At 35.4% G+C, this 19422-nt stretch overlaps 1 protein-coding gene across 1 annotated transcript in view; it reads left to right on the top strand.

The window, feature by feature from the left end:
- DIAPH2 (diaphanous related formin 2) overlaps window positions 1–19422 on the top strand; it is an 897118-nt gene that overhangs the window by 437966 nt on the left and 439730 nt on the right. Inside the window, exons 21-22 of the mRNA XM_081223297.1 lie at window positions 474–575; window positions 13605–13844. Coding sequence (XP_081079423.1) covers window positions 474–575; window positions 13605–13844 — 342 coding nt within the window. The remainder of the gene's footprint in view (window positions 1–473; window positions 576–13604; window positions 13845–19422) is intronic.

Below are 19422 nucleotides of genomic sequence, written 5' to 3'. Positions count from 1 at the left end.
GTGCGGTTTATAAGATTGAAGATGATCCCCAATTTTGCCAATTATGAAGAGTAAAGTTGATTATTATTATTATTATTGCCCATGAGTTAATTCTACGTAGTATTTTTCAGTTTTTTATATAGATTGACTAATTACCATGACAGGAAATAAAACTTAAAAATTATGCTATGTGTTTAAGGCCCAGAAAGTTAGTCAGTTTTGGATTGTTATTTATTGTCATATGATTTTTTAATTTAACATTTATGTACTATAGTGCATAGACACCAAACATGTTTATGTATTTATTCACATTAAATTGTCGTTCATTTTTTGGTTAAGTTTTTGGGGAGAAGGGGAAGATACACTGGTACTATGGCAGAACCACAATCAGAAACTTATCCACTTTTCTAGTTAATCACTTTTAGAGTTGTTAATGCATGATTAATAATCCTAATCATGAAATACTAAACTTTTATGCTTTTATTTCTTTTTAGAACCTTATAAAACATCTTCCTGAGCAGAAGGTACTCAATGAATTAGCACAGCTGAAGAATGAATATAATGACCTTTGTGAGCCAGAACAGTTTGGAGTTGTGGTATGTATCTAGCCTAAGGGCCCACAAACTCAGCTTGGAGGTAACACTTATCAGAAACAGTGAAAAAACAAGACATTTCAATCGCTGATATTTTTTTCTACTGTATAATAACTATATAACTTAATATAACATTAGCTGTCAGAAACAAAATCCTTGTTTATTATTTATAATATTATTGAAAACTAAAGAAATTAAGATTTACATTATGAAATACCTCTAGACATCTCATAGATCTTCCTCTATATCAGTGCTGATATTAATATATGAAAAATAATACATATTATTGTATTGACTGTTTTTTCTTCTATTTAGATCTTGATGCTAGAATTTAGCCCTAAAAGAGTTAGGCTAAGAATAAGGGTGGAAACTAGATAATTAGTAATGTTCTGGAGACTGTTTTGTGTGGTATATATTGTATTAGAAAAAGCACAAGAATTTTCAGATATCCCATAGAGTGTCATTAATTGATTGAAAGCTTTACATACACTGCTTCAACTAGAAAGAAAATTTCATAAATACACATCATGCTTTACCATGGTTAAATAATTATTGGAATGAATTATGTTTTCTTATCTCCTCTTCATTTTAAGGGGTACAAAAGATGATGAGGTATAAATATGTATTAAAATATATATATATATGTATATATATATACATATACCTATATATACATATACATATATATATGTTTTTAGCTTTCCCCAAAACCTCTATTCAAATAATAGGGAAAAATAAAAAAAGATGGTGGGAAAGAGGGCATGATGATTTATTTACTTTCTTAGAGAAAAGCTTTTTTTTTTTTTGCGGTACATGGGCCTCTCACTGTTGTGGCTTCTCCCGTTGCGGAGCACAGGCTCTGGACTCTCAGGCTCAGTGGCCATGGCTCACGGGCCTAGCCACTCCACGGCATGTGGGATCTTCCCGGACCGGGGCACGAACCCGTGTCCCCTGCATCGGCAGGTGGACTCTCAACCACTGCGCCACCAGGGAAGCCCGAGAAAAGCTATTTTTGACTTAAGTGTTCCATACAAGTTTGTTTGCCATGTGAACAAACAGTTCTATTACAGCTTTTAGTTTTACCCGGGCTCTCTGACCATTTTCCATCGGCATACTAAGACTTCTTAAAATTACTACCGGACCAAATAGTCAAACACTGTCTACTTCATCTGAAATATTGGTCTGGCCAAAAAGTTCGTTCGGGTTTAACCTCTTTAATAGTAATGTATTTGAATTGATCTGATTTGGTACCTTGCAATTTAAAAATCCTGTTTAAAATCAAAATGTGATAGATGGAACAGTGTGCGTTCCTTTTGAACATATGCAATAACTGCTTGATCATATTTAGAGTTTATTAATTTTCAGATATGGCATTGCATATGCTGATGTAGGAGAATTCTGTCAAATCCTTGAAAAGCAAATCAGGAATGTATTTTTAGGGTGAGATAGAGCATGTAAAGGTACCTGAGGAAGAGATATCTCTCATTTTTTAATTAGGCAAATTAATCAACTAAACTGGCCAAATATTATTTACTAAGTAGCAGCACTTTAACACAATATTAAATAGTAAAATTTTCTAGACCGAAGTCCACACTTGAAACTTAAGCTACTTGAATTCATATTATAATTGAAGCAAGGCTATATACCATCTGAGAATTCAGCTGTGCCATGGTGGTTATGAGTTTTACAGTAGGTTCACTACACAATTTCTCTGAAGCCATTTTTTTTCTGAATGCAGTTTATCTTGGAAGATGTATTAGTTTGCCAAGCAAATCCTTCAAGAGGAATATCCTTGGTACCACACTGAGGAAATGAAGTTTGGGGACATAAAAAGCAATATAACTTCTGAACTCAAAGCAAAGTAGAAAATGAAAGGGATTTCTTGTTTGTGCACATAACCATAAATAATTCTGGGGCTGTGAACATGAAGTCACCTGGTCCTCTTATTTACTCTCCCCATCCTTAGCTACATGTCTGTAGGCGAAATAGTCAAGGACATTACAAAGTAGTTTATGCTATGTAAATTACCTAAGGCAGTATCAATCAGGATGTGCCAAATAAAGTTTAGGCCATCTCATATATCTAGCAAAAAGATTCTTAAGATAAAGATATGACCCAGTCTTTTAACTATGTATGTAAGCATGTATACCTTGTATATAATAGATAGTAGATAAGTGTTTTTTGAATTGAATTATAGGACAATTATTCAAACCAAGTATGAGCCTGATATTAAAAATAGCATAGTTTAGATCTCTAAAAGTAAAAATTATGTTCAAATATATTTCTCTAGGTCTGTGCTGAAATTAAATTCACTTCTGTCTGGAAACGCCCAAATACTTTTCAATCCTCAAAATATATTGACAGCCTACATTTAGGACAACTTTGGAAATGCATAGAATCATCTGCCCTAATGAGAAAGGCTCCAAACTGGTTGTCTTACTTCTGCTTTCTTCCCCCATCAAAAGTATTAGTGTAGTCATCTTAAAATCTATATTAACCTTATGATTTCTGTATTAAAACCCTTCAGTGTCTTCCAGAGTTTACAAACCTGAGCTCCTTTGCATTCTCATTCTGCCTCTAACTCTCTGGCTTTATGCCTCCCTGTTCTCTTTGGTGAACTGAGCGAATTGGTGTCTTTATGACATTTTAGCTTTTACCTCGGCGGGACTTTCTTTGCCATTTCAGCAGTTATTTTACTTGTTCCTATTCAGTGGTCTTTCATTTTTCCATAGCGGCTGTACTCTATACTGTATCTTACCTGCTTTCCACAAGTCTTCACTCCCTCCCCTCCCCATTCTTTTCACTTACTACAAACAACCTAATCTCTTACCAGGGAAAAGGGAAAGCACCTAAGCTTCAGAACTTCCAACATCTCTCCTACCTACAATTATCTCTACCCATATCTTTTATTAGCTTCCTTTCTGTCAAACCTTAGAAAAAGGGATACTTTATTATCACTAATACTATTGTTGTCATGATTAGTGATAGAAATAAGAATGTATTGAGGTGTTACTGTGTCTGATTCTATGCTAAGCGTTTTTACATGTACCATCTTATGAATTCCTCACAGCCCTATGAGATTGGCACTATTATTAGCTTCATGTTACAGATGAAAAAACTAAGGTCAAGGAAGGCTGGGGACCTTGGCCAAGGTTACATAGTAAGTAGTAGGTACAGAATTCAATCCCAGGCAATCTGACATCATGGATTGTGATTTTAACCACTGTACTGAGCTGGTGTGTACATCCACGTATGTGTGAGATAGTCTACTACATACTAATTTACTTATCTCTGTTTAAGGCATTATTATCCCCTGCCTACTCTTGTTCTGTTATTCTATTGCCTCTTCAGTTCGTCAGTATGAATGGATAGCTGGATGGATGGATGAATAAAAATCCTTCACTGGCCCTGAGGTCCATGATAGCTACTGCCCTCTCTTCATTGCCTAGCATCAGTTTTTTCAAAGATTAGTGTATTTGTTCTCTACTTCCTTGCCTCTAGTTACTATTTAACAAACAGCAATCAGAATTCTGCCTTAAACAATGCATTGAAACTGATCTAGAAGAGATCATTAATTACCTCCTAATTGTATCTAAAATATACATCGGTTCTACTCACTTCTCTTTTTCCGTGCCGTCACCACTTTAGCCCAAGCCAGCATCATATTTGCCTTAACCATTATACTATACTTTTAGCCTGTTTTTTCCACCTATACTTCTGCCATTTTCCAAATCAGCCTCGGCACAGCCCTCGATGTGACATTTCTAGAGTACATTTGTGTTGCATCGTTATTTATCTACCTGCTTAAAGCATCAGTGCATTGTTTTCTGAATTTACCATGCTCTTTCCTGCCTTTGGACCGTTACACACATTGCTCCCTCTTACTCCCACTCGCTGCCTGCCTCTCTCCTGCTTATTCTTCGAGTTTCTGCTTAAATTTCATTCTCTCCATGATGCCTTCACTTACCTATCAATCAAAATTAGGTCTCCCTATTAAACTCTCTCAGAGCACCTTTTTTTCTTTTCCTTTCTCATGGTTTTTAATTAAATATTTAATTGTGAAGTTATTTATTGAATATCTATAACCCCTGCTAGATTGCAACTTCTTTAAGTATATGTATCATATTGATTTAATTCACATGACATATACTTGCCAAATGTTTGTTGAATATATTAGCTTGAATGCAAAATCAAGTGGGCTCTTTTCAGTCCTGTCTAATTCTGTATCCATATGGCACTTGATAACATTGAAGAATTTAGATTCCTTACTGAGTCCTTTTCTTTCTTTGCCTTCTCTAGCGATAAATACTCTTTCCTAGTTTTACACCTATTACCCTTGCCAGTGTCCTGTAGAGTTTCCATTAGTACATAACTTCCTGGATGATAAAAACAAAATCTCATCAGTTAGGGATAGACATATGCCAGAAGTGTGATTACTCCTGCAAGATTCATTAAAATCATCATCAAACAAAAAAGAATAAAATTGGCAAGACTAGGGAAAAATCTGGCTTTGACTTTTTGAAAGAAATAAACTTACCTGAGACAGTGACTGGGCTGCTAAGCTTTCTCTAAACGTTTTGGGTGTTTTGTTTTCTTTTTTTTTTTTTTTTTTTTTAAAGCAGCATCATTGGGTTTAAAATAAACCAAAAAAAAAAAAAAAGAGCGAGAGCAAGAGAGAGAGAGAGAGAGAGAAAAGAAACAAATTTTAAAAACCTAGCATATCCCTCTTCCCAGGAGGTCTTCCCAAGCAGACCTCCTGGGAAGAGGGGATATGCTAGTTCCCACACCTTTTATGATCAATAATCCTTTTCTTTAGGGGGGTATATTGGCTGCATAGCTTCCCACTGACTTGTCCTCCACCCTGCCTCACACAGAATTGAATTTGGTACATTGTTGTAATTATGTGCTGTACCTTTACTGGGAATAAAGCACAGATCTTTGAAAGCTCTGCCAGTTAGACCCCCCAGCAGGAGCTTTTAGATTCTTCTGAGTTTTTATGCAGCTCAGCTGTTCTTAAACCTCAGAGCGTCGGAAACTCCCACTTGTCTTGCACTGAGGATGGAGACCCATACTATGTGTATCTATTAAACTAACACATCTTCTGAGAAAAAGAAGGCAATTATTAGTTCTCTTGGTAATCGGTACTTTGTTTTTCTCACCTCAAAAATTACCCATATTTTTCAATTAAAAACATTCTAAAGTTATAATCTAATAAAAAGATGTTGAGATAGCCTTGTGCATAAAAACATTTATAATGAAAAGCAAAGATTATGTGATACTGCTGAAAGCACATTTAATTTTTTTCTTTCTCTACATAAATATGTGAAGGCAGGAGGAGTGGATTTATGCCTATTGTTGGAAGTACAACTATAAAGTCAGTGTGCTTTTTAATTTTTTTAAAGTCCCCTAAGAGCTTATGAGCTCTATTCAAGATAGCTTAACCAGGTGAAAAGGAAATTCTTAAAAGCTTTTTTTTTCTCCTACATATCATCAAAGGCAATTAGTTTGGATGGAAAATTGTAGCTCTTCTGTTCCATTAATATTAAATTATTCAGGTTTGCATATTCATTTGGAAAATTGCATTTTTCTTTATCTGCTTTCATTCAAAGTGTTCAGTGTTTTGATATGTAATGCCTTGATTGTTTCTATTTTCATTCCTTCTGTAAATATGAATGCTAGCTCTTACTTCCAGATGTGCATTCATTTTATCTGAAAAAAAGCTGGTCTAATAATTGTGAGATCAAGTAAAAGGAAACTCGCCATGACTCGTTCTCAAATCCATGTATTCAGATTCTTGTTCATTTCATTAACTTCTCATAATAGTCCATTTTGTGACAAGATTGCTTATTTCCATCAGCTTTTGCAATAAAATGAGGTAAAATAAAACCACCTGAAAACTGAATATTCAGATTAAGTCTGGGGATGTCAATCAATTTTGCTGTTGATTGCTTTTCATTAATTTTTTTTAAATAAAAAATTAACCCCTTTTCTTTCTCCATATATCAGTAATCCATAAGATAGCAGCATAGCATTACCATTACAGATGCTCTGATGGCCGTTCTTGGCTTCAGACAGTTGTTTTCAGAAGGACGTTTTGAAATTCTTGCTCTAATTCTCAGTGTAGTTCTGAGTTTCCAGTGTCTCTTGGGGCCGACATTGTTACCATTTTCTGTTCCAGACTGTAGATGAGTAAATGTTTGTTGATGCATAATTTCCACATATCATTCTATTTGGGGAAAATATTCTCTATCAACATATCATTGCTTTTCTGGGGTACAGTCAGTTTTCAACACTCCGTTTTTTCAAAGCCTCATTTTACAGATCAACCATGGCTCTTATCTCTCCTGATATGTAGTACACAAACATTTGCCATTGGCTCCATACAGCAGATGTACCTGTATTTATGATTTTATGCAGTCCAAGTACTAGGTGTACTGCAGAAAGTACAGCAGTGAGCAGTAGAGAGCCTAGTCTGGAGGGGGTTATGTCTAAATAGGATAGTAAAATGATTTATTTAACAGAGAATTACAGATGTCCTTGCTTTATTTCCATACTTCCAGGCAGACTTTTGCTCAGTCATGGAGTCTGGATCTCACAACTTTTATAGGCAGTTCTGCCTTCTTTCTAACTTAAATCCACTCTTCTTTATTGTCACTTTGTTATTATCACCTTAATTATAGTCACTTATACAAAATTATTCTGTATATTCAATGTATCCATACATTGGGTCCCAATAGTATTTAGGTATGGAGGGGACATCTTGTAACAAATGTATATTTCTTACAAATATATCTGTTAATTCAAATGAATTTTTAACATTATATTTTGAAGACACTAGAAGATCAGTTATGTTCACATATGATGGCAGTTGAAGGTGTGTTTCTTAGCAATGCAAAATGAAAGGTAACAGAAATCCCCTTAAAGGTGAGTGACACGTGACTGCAGGAGTGGCATGTGGCTACCTCCTTCTTCGCACATGATTGTTACACTTGGGTCTTTTCTCTTTCTCTCTGGATTCTTATGGTAGTATGGCAGAACATCAATATTCACCAGCTGCATAGGTAGTGAAGTGTATAAAATTCAAATTATATAAACAAAACTGTGTCTAACTCTTTGGGGAAATAACCCACTTGTAGCTGCTCTCACTAAAGCCATCAGGGTACATTTTTTTCTTTTTAATATAGTGCAGATCAGCTAAAGAAATGATAGCTGCTTGATGTGATTTGACAGACAAGTATCTTGTAACACAAAAAAATCCCCTACATAATACAACACCTTGGTCACCAGCCCACAGCACTTCAAGGAATGAATTATAAAACAAAGGATGCCAGTCATCTAAAATGCTGCGAGGAACCACAAGGAAAAACAAACATACATTTCAGCCAAGCTTTTGTTATATTTCCTTATATCACTTAGGTGCATTCAAATGCCTTTATGAGACATGCACCTTTTAATAATTGTATCTGTGCCTGGGGATGTCGCTCAGTGCTTCCTTTGATTTCTAAGCTTAGTTATCCAAGACATTCACTTACACACTCAAATCCTCTAATGGAGATTCAACTATTGTCTATCAGTCTACCCTGGTCTGATCATAAAAATTCACACTTCTGATTGCAGCAAAGTCTATTAGTATGATCAAAGCATACTGTTTTGTGGCTCCTTTAAAGAGATACATCCATATAGTTTCACCTCCTCCATAATCCTCTTGATTTTTACAGTAACACATTTTCAGTGCTAACATTTCTAATAGTAAATGTATATTATGCATTGAAACAGACTGAAGGGAGCACTGCACGATATTTACAAAGTGTGAAATAGATAATGAGGGCCATTCTTCACCAAGCCCTGGTAACACACAATCCTTAATTGTGGATGAGAGAAACTTTATCTCAGGTTTGGGAGAACAGTCAGGGACCATGGTACCTTCTTAGGAATTTCTGAGGATGAGTAAAGAGGGTAATAGCAACAAGAGCTATTGTTTTAGAGTGCTTCCATTGTGTCAGCTACCATGACAGTAATGTTACACATAGGATCTCATTTAAGTCTTACTGCAACTTGCATGAGTGACTTAAGAGATACATTTTACTGATAGGGACATAAAGTCTCAGAAACATTCAGTAACTTGGATTAGATCATAACTATAAAGTAACAGAAGTATAGTTCAAGTCCAGGTCTGTATAACTCAAAAGTCCATGTTTCTTCGACTACAATGTACCTTATAGGTCTAGAGAATGCAGAGAATAGTTTCTCTCCCTCTCTGAGGATTAAGGGGAAAATTCTCTCTAACCTACCCTTCAAAATAGTTATACGGGGCTCTGAATCCGGGCTAAGATTGAGCCTGGGCAATACCATTGGGATGACACATTTGGTAGCTAATGACTTTACATAGGGAGTAGGGTACCCTCCTCCTGCCTCACATCAGCCTACTGTGATACCTCTTCACACTATGCATCTGCTTCCCAATCCAGCACTTTGCTGATACTGGAGTTTCTGTTTGTATGAATGAATACATCCATCCATCCATTTGTTTTACAAGGATTTTTTTTTTCAAATCACCTATGATGTTTATCACCTGCTCTGCACTAAACTTTACTCTAGTGAGTAATTGACGGAAGAAAATTTGCCAAGTCAGAGGTCAACTCTGATCCTCTTATGACGCACAACCTCTTCCCCAAATCAGGTTGACTGACGATAGATTGTATCCAGTAACAGCAGTTCAACAAAGTTAATTCCCTAGCATTTCTGGTTTGACATCTTAGCTGAAGACATTATTTTGGGGACAGTAAAACATTACTGTCGGCTGTTAATTTTGTTCAATAGACAACCTGTCTGTCCTCCTTGGGAGAAGATCTGGAAAATGGTTAGTCATCTAAGGAGTGCTTTTAAAATCAGTCAGCAAATATTTGAATGTCTAATAAATGCAAGGACCCGTGCTAGGTGCTACACAAGGTGCAGTCTTTGATTCTTCTCTCTATACACTCTCCTGATCAACAACCTGCCTTTCACAACATCTATTCCAGTCACTCCCAAATCTGCCAACTCTGATACTTATCTCCTCCTAAACTCAAGGACTGAATCTCCAAATGCTATCAGATATCATAACAATACCTAAAACTCAAAATGCCAAGAAACCAATATTATGTCCCTATTATAGAGGTGTCATTTTACTATTCATGTGAGAATTTGGAGGGGGAAGGCTGGAGGGATCAGGGAACATATTTAAATAGTCTATTTTAGTAATTCAACCTTGAAGTACATAAATTTTAAGCTTGAATGGTGAGAATTGAAAATAAGAACCAATTCTAAGAAATTCTTCAGGTTAAAATATAGGCAAGGAATGGTATTAACTTACATTGTCTTTACCAGAATTTGAATATGACTCCAAGATTTGGAGTCTTCATAGTGGGGATCTAATAGTGTCTTTGTTAATAATAAAATACACTGGTGTCTGAGAGGATGGTGAACCAAGTTCACTTAAATGCTAATAAAAATGTCTTGGTAACATCCAAGTAATATTTTTCACTTCTAAATCTCACACTGTTTACCTCACCTTTTCCATAACTCTAGAGGCAGAGACTAAAAAAGAAAGAAAGAATATATATGGATCATTTATTTGGCTCCTACCTAATTATCAAAACAAGACTGCTTGACAGGACTTTCCCCTACTTTACAAATGAGGAAACTGAAGCAGAAAAATTAGGTGGATTAGTTTCACACAGTCTAACTATGCAAAAGTTTCTAGATTCAGTCCTTTGGTTGCATTTGCTACTAAGCTGTACCCTACCGGCCCCCACTGCCTTAGTCCCTGGTTAGCTTACTGAAGTGTAGGCAGAAGATCAGGGGAAGCAAATTCATCTATCCTCATTCTCTGAAACAAAAAAAAACAAACAGTAAACTGCATCAAATCAGCATCTCCTTTGGCCTTCATTAATGCCAACAACATTTTACCTCACAAAGGACTTTACACCTTGGAGCCATCTTTGACTTTCTCCTCCCATAACTGGTCATTTACTAAGTCCCACTGCTTCTTCCTTAATTCTGCCTTTTGTATCTATTGCTTCCTTTCCTTTCCTATTGTCAACATCCTAGGTCATTACCTGTTTCTAAGACCACTTGAAGACTTAACTAATGGTATCCCTGCCCCTAATCTCTCCTTCAGCCGCTCATACATACTGCTCTCAGTATGACTCAAGAGACGGCGTGGTGTAGTGGTTGAGAGTCTGGATTCTGTAGCCAGAATGCCTGAGTTCAAATCTCCAGATCTTCAACATACAATTTGACTCTCTGCTAGTTCCTTAGTATTTCTGTGTCTCATTTTCCTCATCTTTAGAATGAGACTAGGGCTAATAACCTTTTCCTAGGGTTGTTTTGAGAATCAAATCTGCATATATGTATATAACACATCTGTAGAAAAATGTCTGGCACAGAGTACTCAATAAATGTCATTTGCCGTTATTATTGTTATTATAATTACTAAAGTACACTTTCGGTCCATTATTTTGGTTGGAGCTGGTATTAAAAAAAAAAAAAATCAAATCCCTGCTCTTTGGGTTTGTAGGCCAAGGACTGAAATACAAAGTCCAGAAAGGATACAAATATGAATGAAAACAAGAGGTATTAGAACTGAAGCAAGACTAAAAGAAAATCTATGTGAGCCTAGGGTTTAAATTCCTTGTGGATCTCAGACCAAGGCCACCCTGGTGAGCAGGGTTCCTACAAATCCTACAGAGCATGGGCAGAAGGACAGGTATTTGGTGACTAGCACCTGGTCAAAGTAGTTCTATGGCTTTTTTAACCATCAGGGAGACTGAAAAACCACTACTTCCTAAACATATAAAATGATAGGAAACATACTTCTGTGCTAATGATAGCCAGTTAACAGTGAAAAGAAAGGAAAAATTAAGTGGGAAAGGATTTGGAGACAGTGGTAGAGGCATAAATGAAGGCAGAAAATGACATAGAAACTTAGATTCCCCCACAAACATACACATGGAGATTTGCACATTCATGGAGACATAGACTTTGGTGTGGTTAGCTTCCAATTTTATAGCCTTTACATGGAATCTTAAGGTACTTTGATCTAAATTCTGCCCCTAGGTATATACCTCATATATTCCTAACCTATAAACCTTTTTTCACAACTTCCTTTTGGTCCCTGTTTGTGTTTGCTCGCTTTCTCTCTCTCTCTCTCTCTACTTGTTTAATTTTTATCTATTTATCCATTTGTATCCCCTCTACTGTGTAGCCTTCATTAAACATTGTAGTCATAGAGTTTAAAGTTTTCTCTTCTTTCAGTGAACATCTCCAGCACTTAATTTCTGTTTACCCATTTAGAATCATGGGCTGGTTCTATCGCTAGGTATAGTTTTCAAGTGATTGTGTTATGAGTTTTGAGGTATATTGGACACTTTTTGTGAGTAGATGGTGTGTCTTATAGTTACCATGCGAGTACTGAAGAAATAGTAGGATGCTTTTTCTTTCTTTAAGATTTTATTTATTTATTTATTTATGTGGTTGCACCGGGTCTTAGTTGCGGCAGGTGGACTCCTTAGTTGCGGCTCCAGAGCTCCTTAGTTGTGGCATGCGAACTCTTAGTTGCGACATGCGTGTGGGATCTAGTTTCCTAACCAGGGATTGAACCTGGGCCCCTGCATTGGGAGTGCAGAGTCTTATCCACTGCGCCGCCAGGGAAGTCCCAGTAGGATGCTTTGAATACTACCCTGATCGTATTAAAAAAAAGCTATTGATAAGTGATCTGACTTATGTAGATATAGTAACAGGCGGATATTCCCAGCATACTTTTATAATCTGCCTATAAAAAGCATGAAAGCGTATGGGGGATTAGCAGACGGCAAAGGTTAATTTTTGGACAGGCAGACACCCATGGTTAATGTGAAAATTCATTTCAAAGAGTTAAAATGATAAATTATGCTTGCTTTTGTATTAGAGCAGGTAGGGTCTATTCAGCAGCTCATTTTGCTGCTTTTGAAGGGTTCTTTGTGGCTTAAGGACTCTTGTTTATGCTGTCAAGTTCTTTTCATGTTGTCTACAGATATCTCATGCCTACACTATGCCTGGCATTTGTATTTAAAAAGAAAACTAAGCTATATGTGTAAAAAGAATAAATGTAATTAGGATTGTTAATAATTTCATTGTGTGTGTGCTTATGTTCTTATGTGTCTACCCTCCCCCCACCTCTCTCCCAGAATTCCTTTGGTGAATAAAAACTAGTGAAATGACTTGGAGTTTTGGGGAATTAAAGACTAAAAGAAATTATTATCGTAGGAGCTATACCAAAGGGAATAGAGAATGTGCACCGATACTATGAAACAATTAATTAAAACCTAAGTTGAACTGTTTTGAAGAAAATCAATATAGATTTCTTGAATAATGTACTTAAAAGTAAGTTCATGTGATTTTACCATAACTTAATTATTTAACATCAACATTCTGTCAAGTAGGTGAAATTCTTTAGAGCATATATAAATATTTAATACATTTTATTAATAAAATCATAGGTTTAAAATTATTAAATGCTCAATCAGAGATAGTCTTCTGGTTTCAGACAGCATACTGATATGTAATTTTTTTTTTAGGAAATGTGGTTGCACTTACATTTTCTGTCATCGTGTACATTTTTTATATGTGGCCCAACTATTCACTCAACTCAATGTCATGTTTGTACATTTTCGTACTTTGCCTCAGGGACAGATTTTTGGCAGTTTAAATGCTATTGGTGACTAATGATTATGCAGTTAACATACAGCAACTGTTTAGCTTCAATAATATTTTCTTAATGCGGTAAGGATGATTTCATTTATTCCTTTAAAACTGAACAGCTATTTCTTTAAACTTTGAAAAAAAATATTCCTTTGAAATGTCTAAAACAAAGTAGAATAATATTTGTTAAAACCCAGAGAGAATTCATTTTATTCAGAAGTTTTACAGTATTGTCTATAAAATGATCCCTACTAGAGAGAAAAATAGCAGGCTTTATATATATATTCTTATACAGCATTCCTTATCTTACAGATGAGCTCAGTGAAAATGTTGCGTCCTCGTCTCAATAGTATTCTTTTCAAGCTCACGTTTGAAGAACATGTAAACAACATCAAACCAAGCATCATAGCAGTAACCCTGGCCTGTGAAGAACTGAAGAAAAGTGAAAGTTTTAACAGACTTTTAGAGTTAGTTCTTTTGGTTGGAAACTACATGAACTCAGGCTCAAGAAATGCCCAGTCTTTGGGTTTTAAGATCAACTTTCTCTCTAAGGTAAGATAACACTTTATAATGCCAATTTACAGCAATAATCTCATCTACGAGAGGGGTCACTTTAAATAGCAATAGTACATAAGCCCAAAAAAGTATCCTTTAAAAGGATGAATTTTATGGCACGTGAATTGTATCTAAATTAAAACAGATAAATTATTTTTAAAAACCTTACTGTAGTAAAATCTCAAAGACTGCAAATTCTTTTGTAGTATAGTACTCAGCTCTTGCTGATCAAATCTTTCTGGAGTTTTTAGGTCCAAATAAAATTGCTTTTATAAAGTAGATGCAATCTTGTATTTCAGTCCCTTCAAACTTATTTTATGTCTCTCCAAAAAGTATTTGAGGAGCTAAATTCAATGAGGTGATAGCCAGAAATTGCCTTCTGAATATGCTTTGCCTTTTCTCCTCCAAGAAAATAATACTCTTTATTGTTGAATAGTGTTGTGTTATTAAACTTATACTAGGTATCTAGTGCATTAACTAAAAGTTTTTTTAAAAATCAAGTGATAATCGTTTTATTGTTTTGATTACGCTTTCATTCTTGTGAAAAGTAAACAAAGAAACAGACAAGTGCAAAAGTGATGGTATATGTCCATTTCTAGGTTAGCGCAAACCACCTTATTAAAGGAAAAGATCTGTCTGTTACACAAGAAAACTGAACAGACTCTAAGGGGAAGGCCTGTAAGAAAGCTGGAGACAAAAATAAGTCTGAAAACAAGCGATGTATCTTTGACATCTCACCATTGTTTCACTTTTTTTTTTCTTTCACATCTGAAAACATTACAGAACTTTGGTTAGTTCTTGAAGTATATTACTACAAGAATCCCCAATCTAGGAATGGATATAAATTTCTTTTCTATTCATGCATTAAATAGATGTGCATTACATATACATGGACTAGCATTTTAATATGTATCAAAAATGATTTGCTCCTGGTAGTTCTCACCCGGATAGACATAAAGAATAATATTTGTAGATAGTAGGATGAATAATGAAATTATATCTGTTTACCCCCGATTTATTTTTGAGGGGTGTAAGGAAAGAAAGCAAGAAAGATGGGAAAGATGGTCTGGCATGCTAGATTTTTGTCAAAAAAATATTTTTGGTCCCTCTTCTTATGATATTAGGGGACATGTGCAATTATTTGATAATACCAACAAGAATAAGGCTATGCTTGTAATAAATTAGAATAACTCACACCCTGATTTATAGGATAAACTAAATATTTAAGACTTTTTCATTTTATTGCACATCATATACTCAACACTAGTAAAAGCATATTTTATCAAGATGCTACTTGTTTAGAGTATACACTATAGGCACAGTGAGTGAATCTTAAAGTGTTCTTGGTTGGCGATTACAAAAATATTATAAATTAAAAGAAAATATCATTGGAAATTTGTATTGTTACCTGTTCCACATTTAATCCATATAAAAAAAAACATTTAAAACAAACTATCCTAATTTGAACAAATATGTACCTTTTTAAAGTGTCTTAATTTCAAATTAATTACATGAACTGATATTTTTGAGGCAAGAATGAATAAGTCATTTATACGTAGGAACAAAAGATTATATTAATCTCACAGAAGGATTGTACAGTTGCATCTTGTATTTTGGAGAAAGGCTTCTTCCTGTCATCTACCTGTCAAATAAAAGTTCTTCCACACAGCGCTGGTCTGACATCTATCACTAGAGGTATGCTCAAAGGATTCTGCACAAAGATTTTTGCCAACTTCAAATAAAATAAAAAATAATCTTATGGGAAATACTAGCATGTAGTAATAGATGTTCTAAAAGAGAAAGAAGTGAATGTTTAAAAATCTTCTGCCCTCTCCCACTTTTCAGTAGGATTTTTATCTTCAGGGAAATACTTGTCATTAAGAAAGAAATATCATATGCATGCATGATATTCCCACAATATCTAGGATTAAAAGGATGCTCCTGGAATACAAAGGATTCTGAGTAGATGTAAATGTCTAAAATGACAGAAATTTACTGAAGTACATAGAAATAGTTAGCTTAGGTTTATAAACTGTTTGAAACTGAGTTAACTACTGATGTATGATTAGCTAGAATTGGTGTTAAATTCCAGTTATATTGTGTTATATTGTAAAAGATTACTTGGTTGATTTCTCTCAGTGTTTGTTTGTTGTTGTTGTTAAAAAATAGCAGAGGGAAATTGCTTTGCAGGGCACTGATTATGCTTTTAAAATGATACCATTTACCTAATTAATATTCAATGATAATTTCTTTTCTCAGTGAATTTAAAACTGTAATCTACTGCTTTTCACATGAAGCTATAGATTATGTTAAAATATTCACCTAGTTAAAAAGGAACCACAACATAAGCAGTTAAACTTATCAGATGTTTCTTGTAGTAAAGTAATATTAAAAATTCAGATGGTCACATTTGGCTCCTATAATATTTGGGACAAAAAGGAAAACAGACGGGTTAATTTAAATGTCAAATATCACTAAATGGTACCATTACTATAAGTACTACCCTCACCACAAAATACTTTGTTCATTTGCAACAGTGTAGTATCACTTTGTGAGTCTCCAATCCAGGGTGCTGAACTGTAATAAAAGTCATTTCTATGCAGATGAGTCTCCAATGTTAGCTTGGCCCCTGCTCGCCTGCTGGTTATTAAAATTCTAACCAATAGCAGTGTTGTACTTCAAGGCCATTTGTTGTTTGTGTTTTCAGTGTGTAATAACATATAATCTACATAAGAATGAAACATTTAAAAATACTTAGCACTCCCTAGGCACTAAGCTTTGTGGGTATATCAGATAAGGATCTTTGTTTGCAAGCAACAGAAAGTGCCTCTGCCTGATTTAAGCAAAAAATAGAATTTATAAGGAGGAGCTCAGCCAGAAACTGAGGAAAGGCTGAAGAACTTGGCCTTTAAAAGAGCAGCGGGCTTCCCTGGTGGCGCAGTGGTTGAGAGTCCGCCTGCCGATGCAGGGGACACGGGTTCGTGCCCCGGTTCGGGAAGATCCCACATGCTGTGGAGCGGCTGGGCCCGTGAGCCATGGCCGCTGAGCCTGGCGTCCGGAGCCTGTGCTCCACAAGGGGAGAGGCCACAACAGTGAGAGGCCCACATACAACCAAAAAAAAAAAAAAATAAAATAAAAAAAAAAAATAAAAAAAATAAAAGAGCAGCAACTATGGCAGCTTTGAGAATGCAGAGAGCAGGAATGAATGGAAAATCTTTCCAGGAAGTTGCCTCTGGGGTATATTCCATTTTCTTCCTCCTTTCCTTGTATTTGATTCAAATTCTAATTAGAAAGAGAGACCAATTGGCCTGGCGTAGATTATCAGAATACCCTTTGTCCAAGGGAGGGCAAAGAACCTTGAGTGACAGTGCTACCAAGACTACTGTGATGAATGATTGGTCATGCCCTAAAGGAGGCTGTTACCAAGGATGAGGATACCGAAGGTTAGGGGCAGATGAAGGGATAAAAGCCAGGCCTGAACAAACAAAGGCAAAACAAAACAGATGGTCGGTATACCAGGGAGTACAAACATTACAGAAGACACATAGAAAGCTCAAGGAGCTTGTGATACAGTTGAGTAGCCAGGAAATATACATACAGAATATTACATAATGTCACAATATACTTCTAGCAATGAATATAAAAATTAATGGCCATTGAGATTACTTTCAGATTAGCAGGACTTCAGGAGGGAGGAATTTTTTGGTGATGGGTGTGGCGGTGAGTGGTACTCATAAATTAGAACAGAAGGATCTTGAAGAATAGGTATAATTAAGTTATACAAAGGGAAGAAGCCATAACCTTATAAGATGGGAGAACACTGGCCTTAGAACTTACATTTTAGCTTCCATTTTGCCCATCACTAGCTAAATTTTCATGGCCAAGTCACTTATGCTCTCCAAACCTGTTTCCTCATCTATACATGAGGAAGTATACCATGCCCCTTGTGTATTTTCATAGGGTTGTTTTCAGGGTCAAATAAAACGATCTTTGTCACAGTACTTTGAAGAATTATAATGTTAAAAAATGGTAGTAGTTCTTTTTAATGATGGTATATGACTAGGAATAATCATGATGTGTTTGAAGCTGAATTGGAAAACTACACTGCCTTGAATATTGGGTGTATGTTGGAAACAAATAACATTGGTTGGCAGGTTGTGAGAAGATTTTGAGTAATTTATATACTAGCTTCAGTATCTTGCCTCCGTAACTATTTTTTTTTTTTTTTGAAAATCACTCACAGCCCATTTTATAACTTATGAAGGCCAAAAACCTTTGTTTTTCTGCCTTGAGTTAATATCTCCTTCACCCATACTGTGACTTTCCAGTCATTGTAGCTGGACAGAGAGACATAACAAATTATGATATGGTATAATGATGTGTTTTTGTACAGATGTGAAATATGGCATACAAAGAACCTGAAGAAAACATTTAGTTTTACTGTGGAGAAAATTTTAGATATCTAACTTTAATTTAGTAGGGTTAATAAAGTAATGTAATTATGCTACTTTTTTCTAAGATTCATCATTTATATAAAGTGTATGTAACATAAAGGCCTTATTTCCTAGAGGTCATCTCATGGTATTAGTGACAGAGTATTACAGATATCTCCCCAAGTATACAAAAGAAGGCATCTATCTCCCCTAGAGAAGTTGTAAGATGGAGAGTGAATTAGGTTCAGTTTCAGTACAAAATATAATGTACCAGAAAATGTGATTTGTAAGGAAAATGACTGCTGTCTATGGAAGCACAATTTAGAAATTTGTAATTCAAGAGAAAATATATAAAAGATCTAAGCAAAAAGTTACATCTAAGTATTCTAAAAACTTTACAGTATCTAATCGTTTTTAGCTGAAATGATGTGGATTATCTCTATCTAAACTTAGAACCTTAACATTAGAAAGTATCTAATCTAGCCCCTTCAGCCTGCAGATGAGAAAACTGACCATTAGAGAAGTGAAATACTTTGGTTGGTGTGTTGGTCAGCTCGTGCTGCCATAAAAGAATACCGTAGGCTTGGTGGCTTAAACAACAGAAATTTACTAACACACAATTGTAAAGCAATTATACTCCAATAAAGATGTTAAAAAAATAAGTCATAAAATAATAAAAAACAAAAAAAAAACAGAAATTTATTTTCTCACAGTTTTGGAGATTGGAAGTTCAAGATCAAGATGCTAGCCTGGTTGGTATATGGTGAGGGCTCTCTTTCTGAATTGCAGACAGCCACCTTCTTACTAGGTGACAGGTTCATAAAGCTGGATATAGCGACCAACTGTTTTGGTTTACCCAGGACTAAGAGCTTTCCTGGGATTCAGGACTTTCACTACTAAAATTGGGACAGTCCTAGGCAAGCTGGGACAGTTGGTCACTTTAGTTATGAAACTAGAGGTAGAGTCTTGGCCTCCTGATTACGCTTTCTATCTTTCTCTCTCTCACCCTTTTTTTAAAAACATGTAACTGGAACAGCTTGCCTTTCACATTTTTATAAAGTCCTTTGCTACTCTTCTTCATCTGGTTTTTACCCTTTAGCTCTTCTTCTCTGGTTACCACTACACACTGTGAGTATAATTAT

Source organism: Mesoplodon bidens, assembly GCF_964165515.1.
Source record: "Mesoplodon bidens genome assembly, chromosome: X".
Classification (NCBI taxonomy): Eukaryota; Metazoa; Chordata; class Mammalia; order Artiodactyla; family Ziphiidae; genus Mesoplodon; species Mesoplodon bidens.
Note: the sequence above shows the minus strand (reverse complement) of the source record. Positions and strands in the feature narration are given on the sequence as shown.